Here is a 25,936-nt window from a genome sequence, read left to right on the forward strand (position 1 = left end):
TAATAAATAGGAACCAAAATGTAGGAATAGAGCAGATGAAATCTGAAGATGAAATAAAAGATCTTGGGGTGGAAAGAAGCTAGTATTAGTAGTTTTTTTTTATTATTTATCTTTATTGGATAGACAGCCAGAAATTGAGAAAGGAAGGGGGTGACAGAGAGGGAGAGAGACAGAGAGACACCTGCAGCACTGTTTCACCACTCATGAAGCTTTCCCCCATGTAGGTGGGGACTAGGGGCTTGAACCTGGGTCCTTGTGCATTGTAGCATGTGCACTCAACCAGGTGAGCCACCACCTGGCCCTGTTTTTTTAGTAGCAGAGAGGGATGAAGAGACACCACAGCACTGCTGCACCACTTGTGAAACTTCCCCTGGGCATGGTTCTTCCAGTGGTGCCAGGGGCTCCAACCCAGGTCCTAGAGCATAAGAGCATAATTCAGTGTGCATTGTACTGGGTGAGCTATCTCCTTGCCTCCTATAAGCAAGATCCTGTCATATATAAATAGCCGTAACTCCAATTTGAGTGCTTTTAATTTCTTTATCTTTCTTAACAAGTCTGTGTAGAATTTCACTGTTCTAGACAGTGGCAGACACAGACACCCTTGTTTTATTTCTGGTAATAGGGGGAAATGTCTCAGTCTTTCACCATTGAGTAAGCTTTTAACTGTGGGCTTTTCATAAATATCTTTTCATCAAGTTGAGGAAGTGTCCTATTTCTAGTTTATTGGACTTTTTTTTTTTCCATTCATGAAAGAGTTTTTATATTTTGTCAAATACTTTGCACCAGTAGAGTTATGTCATGTATTAATTTCTATTCATTCTATTAATATCATGTATTATAATTTTTGCTTCTGTATGTTCAAACCCCCTTTCATTCTGGGATGGATTCTGGTTGGCTGTGATATGTAATCCTTTAATTAGGCTGCTGGATTTGGCTTGCTTACATTTTATTGAGGATACTGCACCTATATTTAAGAAACATTGTGGTTTATGATTTTCTAGTCAAACTTTGGTGTCAAGAAATGCTGCCTTCACACTTGTTTTTTGACAATTACGTTCAACTGCTCTTAATAGTCTCCCTTTTAATCCTTGTTATTTATAAAGTCAATAGTAGTGTCCCCACTTTCATCTCTGTGATTTGAATGTTTCTTTCTTGCTAAGTCTAGCTAAAGGCTTGTTGATTTTGATCTTTTCAGAGAATCAACCTTTGCTTTTTTTGAATATCTTTCTTGCTTTGTGTTCTTCATTTCTTTTATCTCTCCCTCTAATCTTTTCTTCTGCTAGTCTTGAGATTAATTTTCTCTTTTCCAGTTCTTTGAGGTGTAAAGTTAGGTTATTGGTTTTTTTTTTTTTCAGCTCTGAAGTTTCACACATACTCAACTTCACTTCTTCCAAGTTTACTCCCTGCCCCCCATCCTTGTTATTTGGATAGAGAATGAGAAAGAATGAAAAAGCATACAGCATGAATCTCTTCACTCTCCCAATCCCCTGCTTTTGTGTGGTAGTCTCATTCTCTCTTTCATATAAAAATAAGGAGTTGGGCAGTGATGCACCTGGTTGAGTGCACACATTACCATGTGCAAGGACCTGGCTTTAGTTTCATGAACAGTGAAACAGCTCTACAGGTCTGTCTGTCTCCTATCTTCCCTCTCCTCTCAATTTCTCTCTGTCCTATCAAAAAACAAACAAACAAACAAACAAACAAGGACAGATGACCACCAGGAGTGGTGGTTTCATCATAATGCAGGCACCGAGCCTCATCAATAACCCTGGTGGCAATGGGAAAGAATAAAATCTTGTCGTCCTGGTCATTGCCATTGTTGTCACTAGGGCTTCACCATTTCAGGCCAACTTTTTCAGACTGAAAGAGAGAATGATACCACAAACTGAATGATACCACAGAACTGAAGCTTCCTTAAATATTGTGAGGGCCATGTTCAAACCTGTTGTGCCCATGACAAAGCAAGCACACTAGCCAAATAAGCTATCTTCGTGGCCCAAATAAATAAATTTTAAGATACTCCACATGTACTTGAAAATAATGTGTATTCTGAGGTGATCAGGAACGTCCCCAAAATAAAAACTAGGACTGGGTGGTGACACACCTGGTTGAGCACACACATTACAATGCTCATAGACTGGGGTTCAAACCCCTGGTCCCCACCAGCGGGGGGTGGTGTGTGTGTGGGGGAGAAAAACCATGAAGCAGTACTGTGGTCTCCCTTTTTGTTTCTCTGTCTCCTGTTCTCTCAATTTCTCGCTGTCGCTATCCAAATAAATAAAACTATATATATATATATATATATATATATATATATATATCTTTTAAAATATTTTTTCTTTATTTATTTTTGGAAAAAGACAGAGATAAATTGAGTGGGAGGGGGAGGTAGAGACGGAGGGAGACACAGAGAAACCTGCAGCCCTGCTTCACCACTTGTGAAGCTTTCGTGCTGCAGATGGGGACCAGGGGCTCAAACCTCTGTCCTTGCACACTGTAACGTGTGAGCTTAACCAGGTGTTCCACAGCCTGGCCCTCTAACAAAAGTATTTTTTTTAATATTTTTAATATTTACTTATTTATTCCCCTTTTTGTTGCCCTTGTTGTTTTATTGTTGTAGTTATTATTGTTATTGATGTCATTATTGGATAGGACAGAGAGAAATGGAGAGAGGAGGTGATGACAGAGAGGGAGAGAGAAAGATAAGACACCGGCAGACCTGCTTCACCTGTGATGCGACTCCCCTGCAGATGAGGAACCGGGGGCTCGAACCGGGATTCTTAGGCCTGTCCTTGCGCTTTGCGCCACGTGCGCTTAACCCGCTGCGCTACTGCTACCTGACTCCCACAAAAAGAAAATAAATAATGTGTATACTGCTACTGTGTGACTATTATGCCTAGTTGGTTTACAGTGTTTTTCATGTTCTTCTTTGATCGTTTTCTATTTTGTCTAGTTCCATCCCTGAAAATAGTATACTGAATTCCCCCAATACATATTATATAGCCACCTAGTTCTCCCTTTATTTCTGTTAGTTTGAATGTTTCATTTACTTTAGAGTTTTGTTTTCAAGTATGTATACATATCCATAGTTATTTTATCTCCCTGATAATTAACCCATGGAGAGTGACCTTCATTTTTTTCTTTTTTTCCAGAGCACTGCTCATCTCTGACTTATAGTGATGCTGGGGATATAACCTTGGACTTTGGAGCCTCAGGCATGAAAGACTTTTTGCATAACCACTATGCTATCTCCCCAGCCCTAACCTTCTTCTCAAGAATTTTTTTTTACTTAGGATGGGGAAAATACCATAATGGTTATGCAAAAAGAGTCTCATGCCTGAAACTCCAAGGTCCCAGATTCAGTTTCCTGTGTGACCATTAGCAGTGGACTGTTAAACAAAGAAAGAATGGGGAGTCAGAAGGTAACACAGCGGGTTAAGAGCACCTGGCACTTAGTGCAAGGACCAGCTTAAAGATCCCGGTTGGAGCCCCTGGCTCCCTACCTGCAGGGGAGTCGCTTCACAGGCGGTGAAAAAGGTCAGCAGGTGTTTGTCTTTCTTTCCCCCCTCTCTGTCTTCCCCTCCTCTCTTCATTTCTCTCTGTCCTATCTAACAATGACATCAATAACAACAACAATAAAAAATGGGCAACAAAAGAGAAAATAAATAAATATAAAAATTTAAAAAAGAAAGAAAAGAAAAATTTTCACTTAAAAGCTTATTTTGCTTAGTATTAGTATAACTATTAATATACTATACTATATTAGTAGTCTATTAATACTTTAGAACTCTCTTTTGAGTACTTTGTATGGATTATCTTTTTCATCTTTTCACTTTCAACCTATCAATATTTATGTCTTAAGACATAAAAGGAATCTCTTGTTGGATCATTTTAACAATACATTTAAGAAAATTTTATTTATAAAATGGAAACACTGATAAGAGGGGTACAATTCCCACCACCAGAGCTCCGTATCCCATCTCCTTCCCTGAAAGCTTTCCTATTCTTTAACCCCTGGGAGTATGGAGGCAGGGTCTTTATGGGGTGCAGAAAGCAGAAGGTCTGGCTTCTGTAATTGCTTCCTCTCTGAGCGTGGGCATTGACAAGTTGATCCATACTCCCAGCCTGTCTCTCTCTTTCCCTAGTGGGACAGGGCTCTGAAGAAGCAGAGCTCCAGGACACATTGGTGGGGTCATCTGCCCAGGGAAGACCAGTTGGCATCATGGTAGCATCTGGAACCTGGTGGCTGAAAAAAAAAAAAAGAGTTAACATATATATATATATATATATATATATATATATATATTTTTTTTTTTTTTTTCCCTCCAGGGTTATTGCTGGGCTCGGTGCCTGCACCATGAATCCACCACTCCTGTAGGCCATTTTCCCCCCTTTTGTTGCCCTTGTTGTTGTAGCCTCATTGTGGTTATTATTATTATTATTATTGCCATTGTTGATGTTGTTCATTGTTGCATAGGAGAGAGAGAAATGGAGAAAGGAGGGGAAGACAGAGAGGGAGAGAGACAGATAGACACCTGCAGACCTGCTTCACCAACTGTGAAGCAACTCCCCTGCAGGTGGGGAGCCGGGGGCTCGAACCGGGATCCTTACGCTGGTCCTTGCGCTTTGCGCCACATATGCTTAACCCACTGCGCCACAGCCCGACCCCCAAGAGTTAACATATAAAGCCATACAAATTGTTGATTAATCATGAACCTAAAGGCTGGAATATTGCAGATGAAGATTTGTGGTTTCCATTTTGGAAATAGCTAGTAGGTCTATTTTAGGTATATTCCAAAGGATCCATGACTTTATTGGTTTTTACCTGAGCCTGACATCTGATATGCAGGTGGACCCAAGTTATCATCTGGGGAGATGACGTCATGGCTGGAAAAAGAGCTAGAAAGCTGGATCAGGGAAGAGAGTAGCTCCCAAATATGGGAAAAGTGTATTAATATTGTTGATTGTAAATCTTATTGATTTGATCTGGGGCCCATATTCAGCATAGGAGCCTGCTGAATAACCTCTGCATCCCTGTAGGTCTGAACTCACATTCTGTGGCCATGAGTAGGAACATTCCAAGTTGCCCCAATTTCAGGACCCATCTTCCTCAGGTGGTAGATAGAGTATGTTATCTAACCCCCCCTTTGGAGGATGGAATATTCTCTACCAATGTTGAGCCACACTGAGGGCAAAGTCCTATGGGGACCCCAAAGGGGTCACATGTATCTTTATATAGTGTGTGCTTTCTCCTTCAGTCTAACGCTCTCCCAACTGAGCTATTTCGGCAGGCTTGGATGCTTTCTCAAGACAGGTTCATAACTGTTCTTTGATATGGTTGCCATTACAATCAGATAGGACCCCGTCCCAGGTGGCTCAGCAGGTACATTGCATGCCTTCCATGTGGTTCAACCCCCAGCACCACACACAAAAACACGTGTAATTTCATGGATGGTAGAGTGGTGCTTTGGTGTCTCTCACTCGTCTTTAAAAAAAAAAAGGAGCATGTATAATCTGATTCTGAGAGGTGGCTTAGTGATATACAGCTCTGGGTTCAATCCCCAACACTACATAGAAAAAAAAAAAAAAGGAGACAAAGAGTTATAAAGAAAAAAACACTCTTTCTTTCATATTTACCTATGGCCAAAATAAACAAATCATTAAAAATATATTCTATGTCCACTTGAAAAGAATGTGTATTCTGAGGTGATAAGGAACTTCTTATAAAAATAATAATGTGGGTAGGGAGATAGCATAATGGTATGCAAAAATGACTTTCCTGAGGCTCTGAGGTCCCAGGTTCAGTCTCCAGCACCACCATATGTCAGAGCTGAGCAGTGACTTTGTAAAAAGAAAGAGAGAAAGAAAGAAAGAAAGAAAGAAAGAAAGAAAGAAAGAAAGAGTATTCTGCTAGCACAACATGAAGTACTCTGTGTACCTAGTCGATTTATGATCAGTATTCTTTTTTCATTATGTGGACTCAAGTTACTTTCTAGTACCCTTTCAGTTTGAGGAACTTGATTTAGCATTTCTGGGAGAGGTATGCTAGCAATGGATTTTCTTGATTTCATTTGTTTGGAACTATTTTAATTTTTTTCTGTTTTGAGGGATATTTTTGCTAGCTACGGCATTCTAGACTTGGATGGTGCACTTGCTTTGTCATGGGTGTGACCAGTTTCAAGCTTGGCCCCCACTGCACTGAAAGCAGCTTTAATGTTGTGTATTGTCTGTCTGTCTATCTGTCTGTCTGTCTATCTTTGTCACTGGACATCTGAGTTGCTTCCAGGTTTTGGCTATTACAAATTGTGCTGTCATGAACATAGGTATACATAGATCTCTTCTGACAGATGTTTTTGTTTCCTTTGGGTAGACCTCCAGGAGAAAAACTTCTGGGTTATAGAGTAGGTCTATTTCTAGTTTTCTGAGAAATATCCAGGGACCAAGCAGTGGTGTACCAGGTCAAGCACTCACATTACAGTGTTCAAGGAACCAGGTTCAAGCTCCTGGTCTTCACTTGCAGGAGGAAAGCTTCATGAATGGTGAAGCAGGGCTGCAGGTATCTCTGTGCCTCTCTCCCTCTCTATCCTCCCCTCGCCTCCCCTCTCAATTTCTCTCTCTCTCTTTTCAATAATAAAATTTTTTTTAAAAAACCATAAGAGAGGGAGGGAAGGAGGAAGGGGGAGAGAGAGAGAGAGAGAGAAATATCCAGACTCTTCTCCATAAAGGATGGACCAGTTTATATTCCCACCAGCAGTGCAAGGTGCTCCTTCTCCCACCCCACCCCACCCCCCATATCCTTTCCAATATTAGTTGTTTCTGTCCTTTATGATGTGGTATCTCATTGTTGTCTTTATTTGCATTTCCCTGATAATCTTGCTGGGTCTCTTTAAATCCCTCAATTCATTCAACAAAAAGTCCTGAGTCCTGCTGTGTGCTGGGGGATAGATCTGGGGAGCATACAGACCTTCCCTCCACCCCCCCCCCCACCCTGTGTGAGCAGTCAGCCTAGGGCGCTTGCAAGATGTATTTTCAGAGCACAGCTTCTCAGCTGCACTGTGCTGCTGTGCTGGCTTTAGGTTTTTTTTTTTTTTTTTTTTAATAAAAAGGAAACACTGACAAAACCATAGGATAAGAGGGGTACAACTCCACATAATTCCCAGCACCAGAACTCCGTATCCCATCCCCTGCCTTGATAGCTTTCCTATTCTTTAACCCTCTGGGAGTATGGACCCAAGGTCATTGTGGGATGCAGAAGGTGGAAGGTCAGGATTCTGTAATTGCTTCCCTGCTGAACATGGGCGTTGACTGGTAGATCCATACTCCCAGTCTGCCTCTCTTTAGTTTTTTTTTTTAATATTTATTTATTTTCCCTTTTGTTGCCCTTGTTGTTTATCATTGTTGTATTGCTGTCATTATTGTTGGATAGGACAGAGAGAAATGGAGAGAGGAGGGGAAGACAGAGAGGAGGAGAGAAAGATAGACACCTGCAGACCTGCTTCACCGCCTGTGAAGCGACTCCCCTGCAGGTGGGGAGACGGGGGCTCGAACCGGGATCCTTACGCCGGTCCTTGCGCTTTGTGCCACCTGGGCTTAACCCGCTGTGCTACCGCCCGACTCCCTTTTTTTTTTTTTTTAAGATGTTATTTATTAGAAAGATAGGAGGAGAGAGAGAAAGAACCAGACATCACTCTGGTATATGTGCTGCTGGGGATTGAACTCAGGACCTTATGCTTGAGAATCCAATGCTTTATCCACTGTGCCACCTTCCAGACTATTCTCTTTAGTTTTTATACACCTTCAGACGAGGGCTGATGACCTTGAACTTGCCATCACATCCTTGAAGTGAGAGGTCAGATGAACCTTGTTCACCTAGCACTTGACCTTGGTGGTCATCATGCTAGGTCCTGGGACTGGAAGAAGACTCCCCTCTTAGAAGCCAATGTGCCATCCTCTCTGGAGAGCACTGGGGTTCAGAGCACTTGACTTTCTTCTGGAGGCTCATCTCACTGACACTTCTTCCAGGATAAAATGCCCAGTGGTTCGCAGATGGCCAGGCCCCAGAAGACCCTGCTGTCTCTTCCTCAGGGAAAAGGTAGGTGTCCCTCAATGGCATAGGTAGAGACTTGCTGAGGTTTTGAACCTCAAGGGAGTGGAAGACCCATGTTAGATTCCCCTTGCAGCCCTATCATGGCAGTTCTATGTTGGCTCCTCTCATTACCCCATGTGGCCAGCGGTGGGATGGTAGTGGCTGGGTTGGGACCCCACAGTACTTTCTCCTATCCACAGAGATCAAGGCAGCCACTGGCATGCCCAACCTTTTGCGCAGCCAGAAGTGCAACTTTCTCGACCACCCTTTGGATCAGAGGCTCACCTGCCCCTCCCGGCGTCTCTGCAGCCCCCACTCTCTTCCAACATCCAAACTGCCAAAGAAGCCAAAGATGCAAGGAACCGGGGACATGTTTCCCACTGACTGGAGTCCACCACCTGTAGACTTCCTGACATCAAGAACACCTCCGGCCAGCAGGAGGCGACCTGCCCAGATGTGGGTGGGTGCAGCAAGGCCCCAGGGCCCAAGGAGACTGACCTGCCTACCCGGGAAGTCAGAACAGGAGCCCCAGGACTCAGACCCTAGCGGGGGCCTGGCTTCATTAAAACAGCTATTCTGGAATCTGTCAGGCCCAAGCCAGAAGGTTGCAGCCCCTCTCATTAACACTCAGACCTCTGTAAGCCAGTGGCCACACCATAGCCTGCTCTGCTGCCACCCTCTGTGGCTACCCCTCCCCAATCACAACCAGATTGCCTCCTCTGGCCACACCCCAGTACCCTTCTCTGACCACCTCCCTTGACCATCTTTCCTCTTGAGTTGCCTGCCACCAACCCTGGGCCCTTATGACTGGGAGCTTGAGTCCCCAAGATCTTTCCCTTTATTTTTGGAACCTAGCTCCTATTGGCACTGGAAAAATGACAATTCTGCTGTCATACCTATGTGGAGTTCCCTTTCTTTCTTTCTTTCTTTCTTTTTCTTTCTCTCTTTCTTTTTCTTTCTTTCTTACTCTCTCTCTTTCTTTCTGTTTTTATTTGGTAGGACAGAGAGAAATTGAGAGAGGAGGAGCAAGAGAGAGGGAGAAAGACAGACACTTGTGATATGCTTCACCACTCATGAAGCTTCCCCCCTGCAGGTGAGGAGTGGGGCCTCCAGATCCTTGTGCCTGGTAATGTGAGGAGTAAGGGAATGGAGAGTAATCCACTGTACTTTAAAATTTTAAAAAAATAATAATTTTATTTATTTATTTTCCCTTTTGTCGCCCTTGTTGTCTTTTTATTGTTGTTATTGTTACTATTATTGTTGTTATTGATGTCGCCGTTGTTAGGACAGAGAAAAATGGATAGAGGAGAGGAGACAGAGAGGGAGAGAGAAAGATAGACACCTGCAGACCTGCTTCACTGCTTGTGAAGTGACTCCCCTGCAGGTGGGGAGCCGGGGACTCAAACCAGGCTCTTCTTTACGCTGGTCCTTGCGCTTTGCTCCACGTGTGCTTAACCCGCTGCGCTACCGCCTTTTTTATTTTTGGGGGGCCAGTTGTTGGCACATTAGGTTAAGCACACATAGTATCAAGCTCAAGGACCTGTTCGAGGATTCTGGTTTGAGACCCCAACTCCCCATCTGCAGGTGGTTGCTTCACAGGCAGCAAAGCAGAGGTCTATCTCTCTCTCTCTCTCTCTCCCTTTCTAACATCCCCTCTCCTCTCAATTTCTTTCTGTCCAATCCAAAACTTGGCCAGAGGAGCAGTGGATTTGTAGTGTAGGCACCAAGCTCCAGCAATAACCCTGGAGGCAATAAATAAATAAATAAATATTTTAAGGATTTATTTATTATAATTATTTCATTTTTTGTTGCCACGCCTTCCATCAGGAATCATACACAACTCAATCACTCCTGGCAGGCTCTCTCTCTCTTTTTTAATAGATCAAAGGTGAGAGACAGAGAGGAAGAGAGATAACAAAAGAGGAGAGACAGCATAGCAAGCATTGCTCCACTGCCTGTGAAGCTTGCCCCATGCAGGTGCTCTCATGCGGTTTCTGGGGACTCAGACCTGGGCCCTTCCTTGTGCACGGCAATGTGTACACACTACGAGGTGAGGTGTTTCTCCGCCTGAGCATTGCTCTAGCATATGTGGTGCCAAGGATCAAACCCTCGGCTTCACATGCATAAGTCCTGTGCTCTGCCTGCTGAGCCACATCCTCAGCACACTTTTCAGTTTTTATTTTAGACATGTGAATGTACTGACTATTCAAAAACGTAAACAAATAAAGGGTTTAGTTTAGACTAAATGTTCTTTCCCCTCCTTGTCTTTTTCTTCTCCATATGCCATCTCTCCAGTTCTCTGGGAGCTCAGAAGAATACATCAATAGCTTAGACTACTTGCTACAGGAGAAGAGGTGAGTGTGGGCAAAGGGCTTTCAGGGCTCTTTGTTTCAGGTGGTTGTTGGGGGGTGGAGGGGAGCAGTGAAGCAGTGCATAGCACTTCCTCTCAGGATAAAGCAGTCAACCCCAGTCCTATCCCATGCATCTCCAGCGTGCCCAGTGCTTTCTGACTAAATACACACTAGGTCAAAGAAGGACATCTCCAAGGTAGGGACCCCTAGACCCCCAGTGCATGCTGAATTCTGGGTCCTCTTTTGACCCAGATTCTCTTCTCCCTAATTCATGCCAGCTAGGGGGGGAGTGTTTCTTAACTCTCATTCCAGTTTTCTATTAGAAGCAAGTGGAAAGTCAGTGTGTGTGTGTGTGTGTGTGTGTGTGTGTGTAGGTTTTCTGACAACTGTGCAGCAACACCCAGCACTTAATCACTCTTTGCTAATGTGCCCAGGGCACCATGTTTATGCCGTAGATGTGGTTCTTGTGAGTTGGCATTGTAGTGAGCCATGCCTCATGTAGAGAGTTTCTTTCTTTCAGTCACTTTGTTGAGGAAATGTTGATTTCCAGAACTGCTGTTGTTTTGGGGTATATCCTCACATTCCCCAAAAATAGGTATCAGCACATTTCAGCCTCCACCAAACTATCATCTTCCTCCTCCACAGGAGACTAGATCCCTGACCCCCTGTTAGCACCCCTCTTCACTGGCCCCTTCTGAGGTCCCTCATGTAGACAGTTTATTTCTATTTTTTAAATATTTATTTATAAGGGGCAATATGAACCAGAGCATCATTTTGGCACATGCACTGCCCGGGATCAAACTCAGGACCTCACACTTGAGAGTCCAACTCTTATCTACTGCACCACCTCCTGGGCCTAAGGCAAAAGTCATGAGTGATAAGTATTAGAACTCCCAAGAGAAGTGAGGGGGGAATTGGAGACCAGCAACTTGACTCCCTTCTTTGTTAATATACCAGGTGAAATGTCGGCTTGCACTGAGGGCACATCTGGTGTGAAGACTTTCAAATCCTGCTCCACACAAGACTTCTCACCTTGTCCTGGACCCCACAGAAACTAGGGCCAGCCAGGACAGTGTGCTCCAGTGTTGGGTTCACTTTTCTCCTGAGTGTGCTCTGTGCTAGAACATGTTAAGATTCCTCTTTGCTGCTCTCCATCTCCTTCTCTGTTTTTGCCCAGTGTGAGCACACTTGCACAGGCTAAAGGTAGACCACAACATTCTGCTGTCTAGTGCTCTATAGTCTCCCACTCTTTCTGGGTGGAGTAATGCCTCCTTTAGCCTCTTTTTTTCACAAGCCTGTGTTCTTGATCAGAGAAGGGAATCAAGTATGAATGTGAGGTGAATTATTGTTTCCTCTCCTGTCTCCATTCCTGACCACTTATCGACCCCAGCATTATCTCCCTTCTGCTGACAGCTCTTAGTAACTTGTTTTTAGTTTACCCCTTCACCTGAGTGTATTTTCTTAATATTTTATTTATTTATTTTCCTTTTTTTGTTGCCCTTGTTGTTTTTATCACTGTGTGGTTATTGTTATCGTTGTTGCCAGACAGGACAGAGAGAAATGTAGAAAGGAGGGGAAGACAGACAGAGGGAGAGAAAGATAGACACCTGCAGACCTGTTTCACCGCTTGTGAAGTGACCCCCCCTTCAGGCGAGGAGCCGGGGGCTCAAACCGGGATCCTTATGCTGATCCTCAAGTTTAACGCCATGTGCGCTTAACCCGCTGCACTACAGCCTGACCCCCTCCTGACCTGAGTGTATTTTCTTCCAAACTAAATTAGGGGAGGTGCCATGTCTGGGTAGCTCTGCAGTGCCCAGCACAGTGCTGGAAATGCAGTGGACATAGGGGAGTGGACACCTGTGGGAACTGCATACATGCTTACTCACCACACCTGGTGGTGGGAGTGGGCACCAGATACACGGAGACGACGGTGCCAGTCCTGCTCACTGACAAATTTTACACACTTTCTATGTTTCCCATGCTGTAAAGTTCCTGTGAAGGGGCTTGGAATCATGATACCTGACTTAACATTCATGTCAGAAAGAGGTTGGCCACATGTGTAAAAACAGGCGGGACAAAAACTCGGAGGTGGCTCAGCAATAAGGCACAGGACTTATATATCTGTAGGTGGGAACTGAGTTCTATCCTCAGCACCAATAGGGCAATGCACTTCTTTGGCCTCTCGCTTTCATGAAATAATATTTTTTCTTTTTTTAAAATATTTATTTATTTCCTTTTGTTGCCCTTGTTGTTTTATTGTTGTAGTTATTATTGTTGTTGTTACTGATGTCGTCATTGTTGGATAGGACAGAGAGAAATGGAGAGAGGAGGGGAAGACAGAGAAGGGGAGAGAAAGACAGACACCTGTAGACCTGCTTCACCGCTTGTGAAGCGACTCCCCTGCAGGTGGGGAGCCGGGGGTTCGAACCGGGATCCTTATTCCAGTCCTTGTGTTTTGTGCCATGTGTTTTTTTTCTTTTTTAAATAAGTGTGGGGAATGAACCCCAGGACCTCACATTTGCACAATACCACTAAACCTCTATGGTCCATCTTTTTAATTTTTAATATTCATTTTATTCTTTGCACATATCCCTCAGGCAATCCCCCCAACCTAAGAGTTAGTGCCACTGTGCAGGGAAGCCAAGACAGTACAACCCCTTGAGGTCCTGTTCCTATGCTTGGCTATGGTGTTAAAGCCCAGCAACAAGCCCTAATGAGCAGAAACAGCTCTGACCTCTGTGGCTGGTTCTCATCTCTCTGCAGGGAACAAGCCTTAGAGGAGGAGAGGGAGGAGCTGCTTCTGCAAGACTGTCCTAACCTCAAAGCCCTGGATCTCAACGAAGAGGACACACCTCTCACACCAGAGCATAGGTGTGAGGGGCTAGAAGTCTGCACCTGGGGTCCCTGTACCCATACTCAAGGATTCAAGTGCAAGTGTCGGTTTGCTGTCAACTTCAGAGTTCTAAACGGCATTTTTTCCCCCTAAACCATCTATGAGTCTTTATGCTGTCTTCTCTTAAACCCCCATTTATTTATTGGCTTGAGGAATATCTGATCCCCTGCTGTGTGCCAGAGTCAAGTGTGAGCTTCTGAGGGCACAGAGGTAGAAAACATGACCTGTTCTGTCCCCGTTGTCTCTAGGGAAGGGAGAGAATGTGATTGTCCTGGTATGAGTAAGGCAGGAAGGGGGCACTCAGAGCCTTGTGGGCATTTGACTGTGAGCACAGGAATTCTGCACATCACCCTGAGGTTGGTGAGTCCCAGGGTCAGAGAATAACTGGTGTGTTGAGGAAACAGCAAGTGGGGGGCAGGTTGAGACAGATCACAGAGGCTCCATGGCTCGAGTTTTCCCTCTTCGTGAATGGGCCACTGTTTATGTAAGCAAGGTGCTCTGGCGCTGGAGGTCCATGGCGGTGGAAGAATGGAGATGTGGGCTAAAGGAGGCCATAGCAACAGCTGGAGAGGAACAAGGGTGGCTGGGAGTGAGGGGTGGTGAAGAGTATTCTCAGAGTAGAGCTGATGGAATTTGCTGATGGGCTGGGAGAGGGATGCAGTACAGAGGGGTTGTGGGTCTGAAGGGGGCCTTTAACCTCAGTAACAGGAAAGTCAGAATCATCTTTAATTAAATTGGGGACAATTAAATGGTGAAGGCTGGTGTGGCAGGAGGACATGGGACAAAAAGTTCATCTGTGGGGAGGGCATATCCTATTGACAAAGTCAAGTAGGTGGCATAGAATACACTTGTCTGGAGATGCCAGCAGGAAGTCACCAGGATAGATTACATTTAAAGGCACAAACTCAGGGGGCCAAGAGCTGGCACTCCTGATAAGGTGCCCATAGTGCTAAGCGCAAAGATACTCCCAAGGATCCAGGTTCGAACTCCTGGCTCCCTACTTACAGGGGGATGCTTCACAAACAGCAAAGCAGGTCTGTAGGTGTCTCTCTGCCTCTCTCCCTCCCCTCCCCCTCCTCTCTCAATTTCTCTCTGTCTCATCCAAAAATTTTTTTTTTATGAAAAAAATGGCCACTAATAGCAGTGGATTTGTAGTGCTGGCACCAAGCCCCAGCAATAACCCTGGAGGCAAAAAAGAAAAAAGAAAAAAAAAAAAGGCACAAACTTAAGAGAGTGGAGAGAGGACAGAGCAGGGGCAAGGCACCTTGGCTTTTGGGGACCACAGGAGGAAGCAGTACAGGAGACTGAACACGTCAGAGAGAAGCCCAGTGCCAAGTATAGGAGACCAGTGTGCCCACTGGTAGAGATGGGCCAGGACTGGGAAGGAGGCAGCAGTGCAGTGGTCCCATGTTAAAGTGCAGCTATTGATTAAATGAGGTCTGAGCTTTGCTACCAGCACCGTGTATGGGAGTGCTGTGCTCTGTCTCTTGTACTCATTCACATTAAATGAATATCTTAAAAAGAAAAAAAGAAGAATAGGAAGGATGGAGCAGTGGCTTTGGCTAAGGCAGTGCCTGGGGGATGTACCTTCCTGAAATGGGAAGATGGGAGAAATTGAAAGAAATAGGTAGAAGGCCTTTCTTCTTTCTCCTTCTCCTTCTTCTCTCTCATACTCTTCCCTTTTCTTCCTTCTTTTCTTTATACCTTTCTTCCTCTCTTTCTTTCTTTAAATTTATTATTTGTTGGATAGAAACAGAGAGAAATCAAGAGGGAAGTGGGAGATAGAGATGGAGAGAGACAAAGAGACACTTGCAGCACTGCTTCAGCACTTATGAAGCTTTCCTCTGCAGGTGGGGACTGGGGGCTTGAGCCTGGGTCCTCGAGTGTTATACCATGTGCTCTTAACTGGTTGTGCCACCACCTGCCCCCCCCACCTTTCTGGAGGAAGCAATAGCATGTTTATTGGAGAGGGTACTTGCCCCAGGGGAACTGGTGTGGACATTGGACAGGAAGACTTCCCTGAGTGCTCAGGACAGGTCAGCAAGCCCAGGATGATCTTCCTTTCCAGACCTGTTTTTTTCTGTAAAGCCACTTAAGTAGATGAGTACTGGTCAAGCTTCCCTGGGCACTGGGAAGTAGTGGTCTGCATCCACTCACTTAGGACTTGTTGAGTTGTATGACAACAGACTTCAAGGACCTCCTAGTTTCATGTTTTTGAGATGACTATGGGCAATATCTTGAGTGCCTGCCTTTTTCTCAAGTTCTGATAATCTGTGAACTGGATCAGAGATCCAGTGATAGCCCTAGTGGCCAATAAAATTCACAAATAAACAACAACAACAACAAAAATAAAAAAAAATTGGAAGCCATGACTTGGGCTTGAAACTTCTCACAGTTTCATTGGGCAACTACTGACTTAAGAAAGTATTTGGGTGGGGGTTGATAGTATAATGGTTATGTAAAGAGACTCTCATGCCTGAGGTTCCAAAACCCTAGGTTCAATTCCCCACGTGACCATGAGCCAGAGCAGTGCTCTGGTTTAAAAAAGAGAGAGAAAGAAAGTATTCTAGGTTTTGAAGTTGCTGATATTTTGTGGGCATGTGATATTTTCAAACAGTATGTCAAGAAAACCTTTTTGACAACAGCTGCTTTGAGGTGGTTGTTTTGATGTGAATCATTTTGATGGGAATGTTCAACGCAGAGCTTCAAAGAGACTCACTGATGTACAAAACCAGAAGCTTCTTTCTCCCCTGAATGGGGCTCAGCGAGGCAGTGGGGACCAGGGAGAAAAGTGAATCTATAGCTAGGGGATCAGGCACCATTTGAGCAACCAGTGACCAGGAGTTACACGACTGCTACAGTAACCACCATAGCAATGGCCTAGTCATCCCAAGAAGGACATCTGTTCACACACTGTGAACAAGCCTGCATTTTGAGTGGACGACATGCTATGTGCCCTGCTTTTATGTTAAGAGGCCTTGAAAGAACATTTAGTATGTCTATTTTAAGGAAGATTCTTCAAAGTCAAAAGAAAAAAGTCTTATGCCTGAGGTGGAGGAGGGGAAGGCACTTAAACACAACATAATCCTTTGTATCTGCAATTTTATGTTGCACAGGAAATCTTCAATTATATGTGTGGGTGTCATCTCCAAACTCTCCATAATGTGCATGCATTATATTAATATCACAAAAGTTCCTTTGAATGATGGAGTCTGGGGGACAAAGCTAAGACCCTGTTACAGATGAGCCCAGTTCTTACAGAGTTTTGACAATTTGTACTTATTTTTAATTCTAAAAGCAGCACAAGTCATAGACACTCAAAAACTCAAATGACAACAAAATGAACAAAACAGAAACTAGTTTTACCATTTGTGTTGTGAAATGACTTGCCAAGACTGCTGCCAAAAGATAGCAGGGTCTGACTCTCCCTGGCTCCCCAATACCATTCCCATCCATTGTGCCATGCCATCTGCAAGAGAATCCAGTGGTGAAGGTTAACACTTTCCTTGAGTTGCTGGTAAGAAAATGTGACATATTTTGTCTAGTCAGCCAGCTCCTCTGCCCCTCCTCCAGTATCAGTTGGTTCTCACCACCTAAGGGCATCCCTAGCACTGGTTGCTGGGAACCGAGATGTGGGCTATGCTCTGACAGAGGAGGAGGTACAGTGCTGTGATAGCTTCTTTGAGTCTGTTGTTATTATTGCTGTTAAGCGTCTATGCTTTATTACAACAGAGTCAAGCAGAACAGTTCTATGAAATAAACAGGAAAAGTCTCCTCTCCCTTTCCCCCTCCCTCCAACTCCTGTTTCCTAGGGATGACTCTAGATCACACACTCTAGATCACACACACACTTTAGATACACACATATTGGGTGTAGCTAATCATGTGTGTTTGTGTACAGCTGTATAGGTGCATGTGCACACACATACACACACACACACCCTATTCTGCACCTGCTGCTTGTACCCACCAGTGCTATGTACTGTAGGCAGGGGTTTATTTCAGTCCTTCCTGGTGCAGAAACTCACCTCATTTTAGGTTTTTTTATATTATTTGTTTATTTATTTATTTTCCCTTTTTGTTGCCTTTGTTTTCATTGTTGTTGTAGTTATTGTTGTTGTTATTGATGTCATCGTTGTTAGATAGGACAGAGAGAAATGGGGAGAGGAGAGGAAGACAGAGAGGGGGAGAGAAAGACAGACACCTGCAGACCTGCTTCACCGCTTGTGAAGCGACTCCCCTCAGGTGGGGAGCCAGGGCCTCGAACTGGGATCCTTACGCTGGTCCTTGCGCTTTGCGCCACCTGCACTTAACCCGCTGCGCTACTGCCTGATGCCCGCATTTTAGGTTTTTTTAAAAATATATATTTTATTTATTTATTCCCTTTTGTTGCCCTTGTTGTTTTATTGTTTTAGTTATTATTGTTGTTGTCGTTGTTGGATAGGACAGAGAGAAATGGAGAGAGCAGGGGAAGACAGAGAGGAGGAGAGAAAGATAGACACCTGCAGACCTGCTTCACCGCCTGTGAAGCAACTCCCCTGCAGGTGGGGAGCCAGGGTTCGAACCGGAATCCTTATGCCGGTCCTTGTGCTTTGCGCCACCTGCGCTTAACCCGCTGTGCTACAGCCCAACTCCCGCATTTTAGGTATTTTAACTGCTTCCCAGTTAGGCATTTCCTCATAGTTCATTAAGTCTTCCTTGTCGTCCTCCCCCATAATAGGAATATGAGAACCTCTCCTTTTCTTTGCTTTCACAAGAGTACTGCTCAGCTCTGGTTTATGGTTGTGTAAGGGATTGAACCTGGGACTTCACAGCCTCAAGCACTGGACTATGTATAACCGTTATGCTGTCTCTGCCACCCAGAACCTCTCTTCTTGTCCCTCCCCGTTCATGGGCCCAGCTCCTAGCCACCAGATCACTCCAAAGTAGGGTGGAGTGCGGGTATCTGAATTTTAGCAGGCTCCCTAGGGTGTCCTGCTGATCTCCAGAGCTTTGGCCTGCTATGGAGAAGAGCCCAGTTTCTTCATCCCATGATGTAGTTCCTCACTCTGGCTACACCCAAACACTTTTCTCCTCCACCCTCTTGTAGTTGCGCAGGAGCTGAGGTTTGTTTACACTTTCTCAGGGCACGCAAGGCCAGCCAGGTCTGACTCATCCTTCACCACCTGGCCCTACACTTGTGGGCACTCAGTGAAAGTCTTCAACTGAACACAGCCCACGGGTAGAGCTGGTTTGGGGACCAGGACTTTGGACTCCTGATTGAGGCCCTGGGGGAGAAGGGTTAGGAGTGGGAGGGGGAAAGGCTCTTAGGCCTCCTCTATCAGCAGGTGGCGCTCTCCCTCGTAGTCCTGTTCCCACTAGGTTAAGGCCGCTGAGCAGAGCAACCTCTGGCTGTGTGGCTGCTGACATGCGATTCTCTTAAACTTTGCTTTGCCAGGGTGCTGGTGGAGAGGTTCTCCGTGTCACTACAAGCAATCCCACAAGTCCATCCGGGGGAGACGGTGTTTCTACCCAGGCAGCACCCCCTGCCTTGCATCCTGGACTGTTCACACCTAAAGCCACGCAACCACCTGGAAGGCTTATTCCTCAGGTAAACATTGCCAGCACAAGCAGGCCCCTCCCACCTGGGACCCAATGGTCATGGTCTGTGTTTTAGCCTGCTTGATGATGTCACCTTTTAGGGATATAGGTGAAATAGTCATACATGTCTACTTGCAGTATTTAATTTACTAGTTTCATTTTCTTGAAGAGCTGGAGACTTCATGCACGCACAATTTCACTGTTCCCAGATCAAGTTATTTTTTTTAATTCAAAGAGAGAGAGGTCTGTGTGTGTGTGTGTGTGTGTGTGAGAGAGAGAGAGAGAGAGAGAGAAGACACTACATCACCAGAGAGAGAGAGAGAGAGAGAGAGAGAGGAGACAATACATCACCAGAGCTTCCCCCAATGCTGTGGCATTTTCATTTGGTGCTGAGTGAAACTCAAACATGTACTTCATGCATGATAAAGCATACGCCCTCCTTGATGAACTATCTCTCTGGCTCTAATTTAGATGTATATGATTTTAAAATTCTACAGTGTAGCAAACATTATACTATGCATTTACATATTTATATTGCTTTTCCCTACCACATATTATAGTTTTATGGAATGTCTTCAGTGCAATTCATAATATTACATGCCTTGGGGTCACAGCCCCCTCCACAGGGAGTCTACTTTCTGTGGCCCTTAAAAAGTTTTCCACAGCACGACCTCACGCACATCTACTCATCTAAGACACTGTCTTCCTTCATTTTGTGTGATGCTGACATAGAAAAGTTTGTCCCCAACCACAAGGACATTCTGTATAACATTAAGACAGATGTTAGTTCCTTTTTGTGGAAGTACATTCATGATCATTATCTTATAACCGCTTGGAATGGTGAGTCCATGTATCTAGGAGTCAGAAAGAGAAAGTCCACTAGGTTCATGCAGTGACCATCCACTGGGCCTTCACTCAGGCCAGCACCCTACTGGATCGGCACTCAGGCTCATGAAAAGAGGTTCCTGGTTCACCCTAGTCTTTCAGGAGTGCAAAGATTAAACTGCTTCTGTAGCTGCTTCAACCACATCAGGAGTCTTACTGTCTTCTCCAGCTATTCAAAGAATTCTTATGTCTATTTCATTAATAGTAAATCTATATTGTTTTATAGTAGAACAGTAGCATTTTGAAAGACTTATTATTTCTTTATTGTTAAAACAAAACTTATTTACTTGAAAGAGGGAGAATGAGAGCATCACTCCAGAACGTGCAACAAGGGTTGAATTCAGAATCTCATGCTTTAGAGTCCAATGCTTTATTCACTGCTCCACCTCACAGGTGGGTTTTTTTGGTTTTGTTTTTTGTTTTTACAAAATGAGAAAAAGTAGAAGAAGAAGTAGAGATGGATAAGAGAAAGAGAACAAACCGTAGCATCACTCTAGCACATGCTATGCAGAGATGAAGTTCTGGACCTCCTGCTTGAGAGTCCACTGTTTTATCCACTATCAAACTTCTCAGGCTGCTAGAAAGATAACATTTTTCTTTGTCTACTTAAAAGGTTTTTCAATTTTAAATTTATTAGTGAATGTGTTTTATTTTATTCTCAGGAGAATGAGCAAGGAGGCAGAGAGAGAAGCAGTGTACTATTCTGCTCTGGCTTACAGTAGTACCAGGGAATGAACCAGTGGCCTCTGGGGCCTTTGACGTGCAGATTGGTGCTCTAACAGGTTGAAATATCTCCCAAGCACCCTTTAAAACTTTTTATAATGGAAAATTTCAAACATACACAAAAGTTGAGAGAACAATATAATGTAAATCCAAATACCTATTACTAAGCTTCAGCTGTTGCCAGCTCAATATCTCTGTTTTATTTAATTTAACTAGAGGACTGCTCAGCTCTGGCTTATGGTGGTACAAGGGATTGAACCTTGGACTTCTGGTGTCTCAGGCATGAAAGATCAAAGTCTTTTGTATAACCATTATGCTATCTCCTTGGCCTTCTATTTTATCTATATCCTTGACAACTTACATTGTCTCTTCATTATTTTTAAGAAAATCCCAGATACATACAATTTAGAAAGTAAGTGCATTGATTCTCATCTCGAACACACACACATACATGCACAAGCATGTGTGCGCGCACACACACACAAACACACAGATATCTTTACAGATAACTTCAGTACAATTACTGTATCTAAACATGTATTTTTTTCCCCTCTGGGGCTTTACTGCTCCAGTTTGACTTTTTCAGGTAAAAAAAAAAAAAAAAACAGAAAAAGAGACCAGCACTGAAACACTCCCCAGCTCTGTAATGCTCCTATGTGGTGTGCTGGGGGTGGTGGTGGGATGGGGGGTTGAATCTGGATTATGCACATGGCAAAGCTCTCAAGAGAGCTCTTTTGCCAGTCTCTGAAATTCTTAATATCATTATATCAGTGTTCAGACTTCCTCAGTTGTGTTATAAATGTTTTTTATGTATGTTGTTCAAATCAGATTGTAAGCAAGGCCTAGACTTTGTAATTAGACCCTATAATGTTAATCGTGAATCAGTGCTCTGAGATAATTAACCATTTTCCTTGACATCTAGCTTATTTCCAACTTTTCTCTATTATAAACAGTGTGGTAGAGAATATCTCCATACATAAATATTTGTCTAGAGGTCTGGAATAGATCCATTGGGTGTGGGTAGAGGGCCACAATGCAAGTTGAGAAGATTTCTCATAAAGAGATAATAGAAAGGGAAATCAAAGGAATGAAGGAAAAAAGAAACAAGACAGTGGAGTAGGAGAAATGACAGGACCTAGGAATGGGCCAGCCAGTACTGGTGGCAGAGGGGAAAAGAGAGGAGAAAGAATGATCTTCCTGAGCTGCTCTGGCCTCATGGTTTGTGCTGACAGCAGGCATTCTGTCGTGGATGGATGGCCGACGGGAAGTGTTTGACAGATGAGAGGGCCCACATGGAGCAGTGAGCTGGGATCAGATCAGCCCTGCCATAAGGGGCCAGGTGGCAGGCCAGCTTCCTCAGAGTGAGGAATTCAGACCCTCCTCCCTTGATTATGCTAATGAGGCACAGTGAGGATGGCATTGCCAGTGCCTCCAGTGAAAGGGCTTTCTGGAAGGATGCCTGCTACATTGCGCACAGTTGGGTAAGAGGACGTCTGCTCTGCAGCTGGTAATGGCCACTTCCTGAAGGTCACCATTTAGCTCTGGGTTCATCTTCTATTTCCTGTTTGTGCCAAGGATTCCAAGTCCAGACTGGGAAATACTCATCCTTTAATAATGATCCTGCTGTCTTCAGCTGGAAACATGAAGATGGAGGAAGAGTAAGAGATTACTTGATTTCTCAAAAAGCAATATGGTTCATTTTTTTGCCATACAAAAGTTAACACTTTGTGAAGTAGTTGCAGGTAACTTTTATTTTCTTCATCAGGCTCTTGAGTTTTTTGGCTTTCTTTTTTTTTTTTAATATATATGTATTTATTCCCTTTTGTTGCCCTTGTTTTATTATTGTAGTTATTGTTGTTGTTGATGTAGCCGTTGTTGGATAGGACAGAGAGAAATGGAGAAAGGAGGGGAAGATAGAGAGGGAAGAGAAAGATAGACACTTGCAGACCTGCTTCACCCCTGTGAAGTGACTCTCCTGCAGGTGGGGAGCAGGGGGCTCGAACCGGGATCCTTAAGCCAGTCCTTGCGCTTTGCGCCACATGCACTTAACCTTAATGCTGCGCTACTGCCCGACTCCCATTTTTTTTGCTTTCTATAATGAGCATCTATCATTTTTAATATTAATGAGGGAGTGAATGCATTTTTTTACCTCTTCTTGAGGCTTTTTGACCCTGCTGTCAACAGAGGTGTTATCTTTGTTTTTCTCTACAAAGTGGGGAGCTATGATTCAGATGAAACAAGCAATTTATCTCAGATCCCAGAGCAAGTTCCAGGCCCACTGTCCCTGATGGGACCTACACAAGTTGATGTTCGGAGTCATTGACCCCAGAGAGAATGGCCATTGGATAGAAATGGCTCATCACCTGGCCAAATGTGTGGCCTGCGGTCAGTTCTGCAGGACCAAAGTCCTGTTAAGACAAAAGGTGATACCTGGGACTAAACTTCCTCCTCTTGTGATAACATTTCAATAGGAAATCCAATTCCCTGAGTGGAAAAACCTGACATGCAGTGCCTATAGGCTGCTTGGAGGCAGGAGCAAGCACACCAGAAGGGTAGAAATTGCCTGCCGAATTTTTCCAGATCATTCCCAGATCTTGGGAGAGTATGCAGGAGTGTCGGGGAACATGTGATCTCCATGAGGTATTTGCAGTACATTCTGGGGAGCTGATGTGCTAGTGTTCCCACCTCTCCTCTGATACCTCCACGGGCAGAGAGAATAAGCAGGCTTGAGCTTCATGGACATCCATGGCACCTGTGCCCATATTCCCTGTGACCTGTGGCCCCAACTCTTTATACCATGACATCTTCCTCTTCCTGGCATGCCAAGGTTGAAGCTTGGGTGAGGTAAATCTAGCAGTCAAGATTAAGGAAAGGGGTGGGGGCAGGCAGTGGTACACTCAGATGAGCACATGTTACCATGAGCAAGAAATTAGATTCAAACCCTCGGTCCCCACTTACAGGGGAGAAGCATCATGAACACTGAAGCAGTGTTGCAGGTGCCTCTCTGTATCTCTCCCTCTCTCTATTTCTCCCCCTTTCCTCACAGTTTCTCTCTGTTCTATCAAAAAGAAAGGGTGGAAATGGCTGTCAGGAGAAGTGAATTGAGAGCCAAGAGGTGGCACACCTGGTTAAGTGCACATATTACAGTATGCAAGGAACCAGGTTAAAGATCCTGGTTCCTACCTGCAGGGGGAAAGCTTCACAAGTGGTGAAGCAGGGCTGCAGGTGTCTCTCTGTCTTTTTCCCTCTCTATTTACCCTCCCCTCTCAATTCTCTGCCTTTATTCAATAATTAATAACTTAAAAATCTTTTTTAAAAGAATAAAAAGGAGCTGTAAATTTGTCGTGTAGGCATTGAGTTCCAGCAATAACCCTAGTGCCTGTTGGCAAAAAAAAAAAAAAAAAAAGTAAGAATAGAGCCTGTGGCAGCTGAGTTGTTGGGACCCTGGGCTTCTGACTGAAGTAGTATTCATTTATCTTTAAATACAAGAAAGAAAGAAGAGAAGGAATTGGGGATGAGAGCTCTGGCTTTTATTGCTTTGTTTTCCCTGGGAATTCTACTTAAACCCTCATTTGAGTAACTTGGCCAAGGTGCAGAAACCAATGCTGTATAAATAACTACACTTGGTGTTTATCCCTTGGCCATCACTTGGGATTCCCAAGGCATTTAGAGACTTTGCCCTCTGGGACTGCTGCCCATAAAAGAGTTGAGGAGGTAAAGCCTAAAGGAATCTTGGGCATTAATAAGAACACAGAGTTCAAGAAGAAGGTCAGAGCTCTGCCCAGGAGCTCAATATGCTGATGCAGACTGGTCCCCTCTTTTATTTTCTGTCTGTTTTATGGGAGTTCTCTTTTTGGCTAATATTCACCACTTCCTTCCTTCTGTTCCCATGGCCCTCTGTCCTTGGGGTGGCTTACAGATTAGCAGTGTTGCAATTATGGCTGCTTCTGGATTCTGATGAAAGGGACCCTCCTCCCTCACTGGCTCCGCAGCGCGGACTGCTGGGGTAGTTGTAGGTGGAGATGGTGTGCCTCCCCTTCTCTCTACAAGTCCTCTGATATCCTCAGGATCACTACTGAGCCTGAGTGTTAGCCTGACCACAGCAGCAACATTCTTCTCTACAGATGTAACTTGGGTTATTATCAATCAAATGACAGCTGATCCTGCAACCTGTGGTTTCTGTACCAGCAATGCACACACGCTACCTTTTCTTTTCCTCCAGATGCAGACAGAGGCTGTCTCCACCACTTTAGATTGGGGCCCTGTCTGTTTGGGATGCCCAACCCCACTCTCCTGCCAGGATGGAGGTTACTTAATGCGATTTGCCTTGGCTTTTCCACTGAGTAGGGCTAGAAGGGAGAGCTGTGGGGAAGCATCTCTACCCTGCATGCCAGTGCTCGTGATGGGCTCATGACCTTACCCACAGAGGAAACTTCCTTGTGTCTCCGCCAGCCATAGACATGGATTTCCTTGAAAGCCTTTCCACTTCAAGGCACAGCTGGGCCATGGCCTTCCTGCCTGCTTCTTGCTTCTGGCCTTACAGACTAAACTCAACTCAGCAGCAATGACTGAAAGGCAGACTGATGATTTCCCTGGCAGAAACTGCGCTGCAAGGCTGGCATAGCAGAAGGAAGACGTTGCAAGCTGAGGGGTGTGTCTCCCTCAGAGAAGCAGTTGGAAATGTGCTGATCAGAGTCAACAGGGGCTTGTACAATCAGTCTCCTCCCCACTGAGAAGCTGGCAGGGTGCCCCTCAAGCACAATGCCAGAGCCAGAGTCCCCAAAGCGCCTGCCTCCTTGCCACATGGCCCCAGGCCAACTCCTGCCAATTTGTGAGGTCTTCTCGACATTGTCTGCTGGGATATTATCTGCATGCAGGGCACTGTGCTTCCGCCATACGTACATCATGAAAGTGTCCATGTGGCTAAGCACGTGGAGCCAAGCACTGTGTCAGCAGCCCTGGGGCGCACATGTGTCTGCATGTACAAATAGAGGTCTGTTTGAGAGCAGTCAACTCCACAAACACAGGAACAAAGCCACCTTTTCCTCTGAACTTAATGATTTGGGGGAAAAAATAAAATTTGTAAATTGCCTGGACATATTCAAGGAGACAGTAACTTGGCTCGGAGGAGGATCTTTGTTTTGGAGCTTTCTGTTCCTGGCAGATTAAAATATGATGTCCTTTTAGTAAAAGGAGGAGGAGGTTGGGCTGACTAGGGTGAAAAAAAATCTCTCTAGAGTCATGACTTTTAATGCTGTCTGAAATGTGCTTTGAATGGGTTTGGGTATTTAAAAGAACAAACCTGTATTTTATTTTTCATTTCCTAGAGTGGATATCATTGTCCTAGGTACATTAGAAAGAACAGAGGCAGATTTACATATTGCAGAAAGAGTAGGAGAGCCTACCCCAAACCCAGCC

The 25,936-nt window shown here is 44.5% G+C and overlaps 1 protein-coding gene across 1 annotated transcript in view; it reads left to right on the plus strand.

Moving 5' to 3' along the window:
- The window catches only part of FAM178B (family with sequence similarity 178 member B), a 141,592-nt gene that overhangs the window by 19,978 nt on the left and 95,678 nt on the right, over window positions 1–25,936 (plus strand). The window contains exons 2-6 of the mRNA XM_007535724.2: window positions 8,023–8,092; window positions 8,287–8,723; window positions 10,382–10,440; window positions 13,201–13,308; window positions 18,768–18,920. Of these exons, the coding sequence (XP_007535786.2) occupies window positions 8,023–8,092; window positions 8,287–8,723; window positions 10,382–10,440; window positions 13,201–13,308; window positions 18,768–18,920 (827 nt within the window). The remainder of the gene's footprint in view (window positions 1–8,022; window positions 8,093–8,286; window positions 8,724–10,381; window positions 10,441–13,200; window positions 13,309–18,767; window positions 18,921–25,936) is intronic.

The sequence above is a fragment of the Erinaceus europaeus genome, chromosome 3 (genome assembly GCF_950295315.1).
Source record: "Erinaceus europaeus chromosome 3, mEriEur2.1, whole genome shotgun sequence".
Taxonomy (NCBI): Eukaryota; Metazoa; Chordata; class Mammalia; order Eulipotyphla; family Erinaceidae; genus Erinaceus; species Erinaceus europaeus.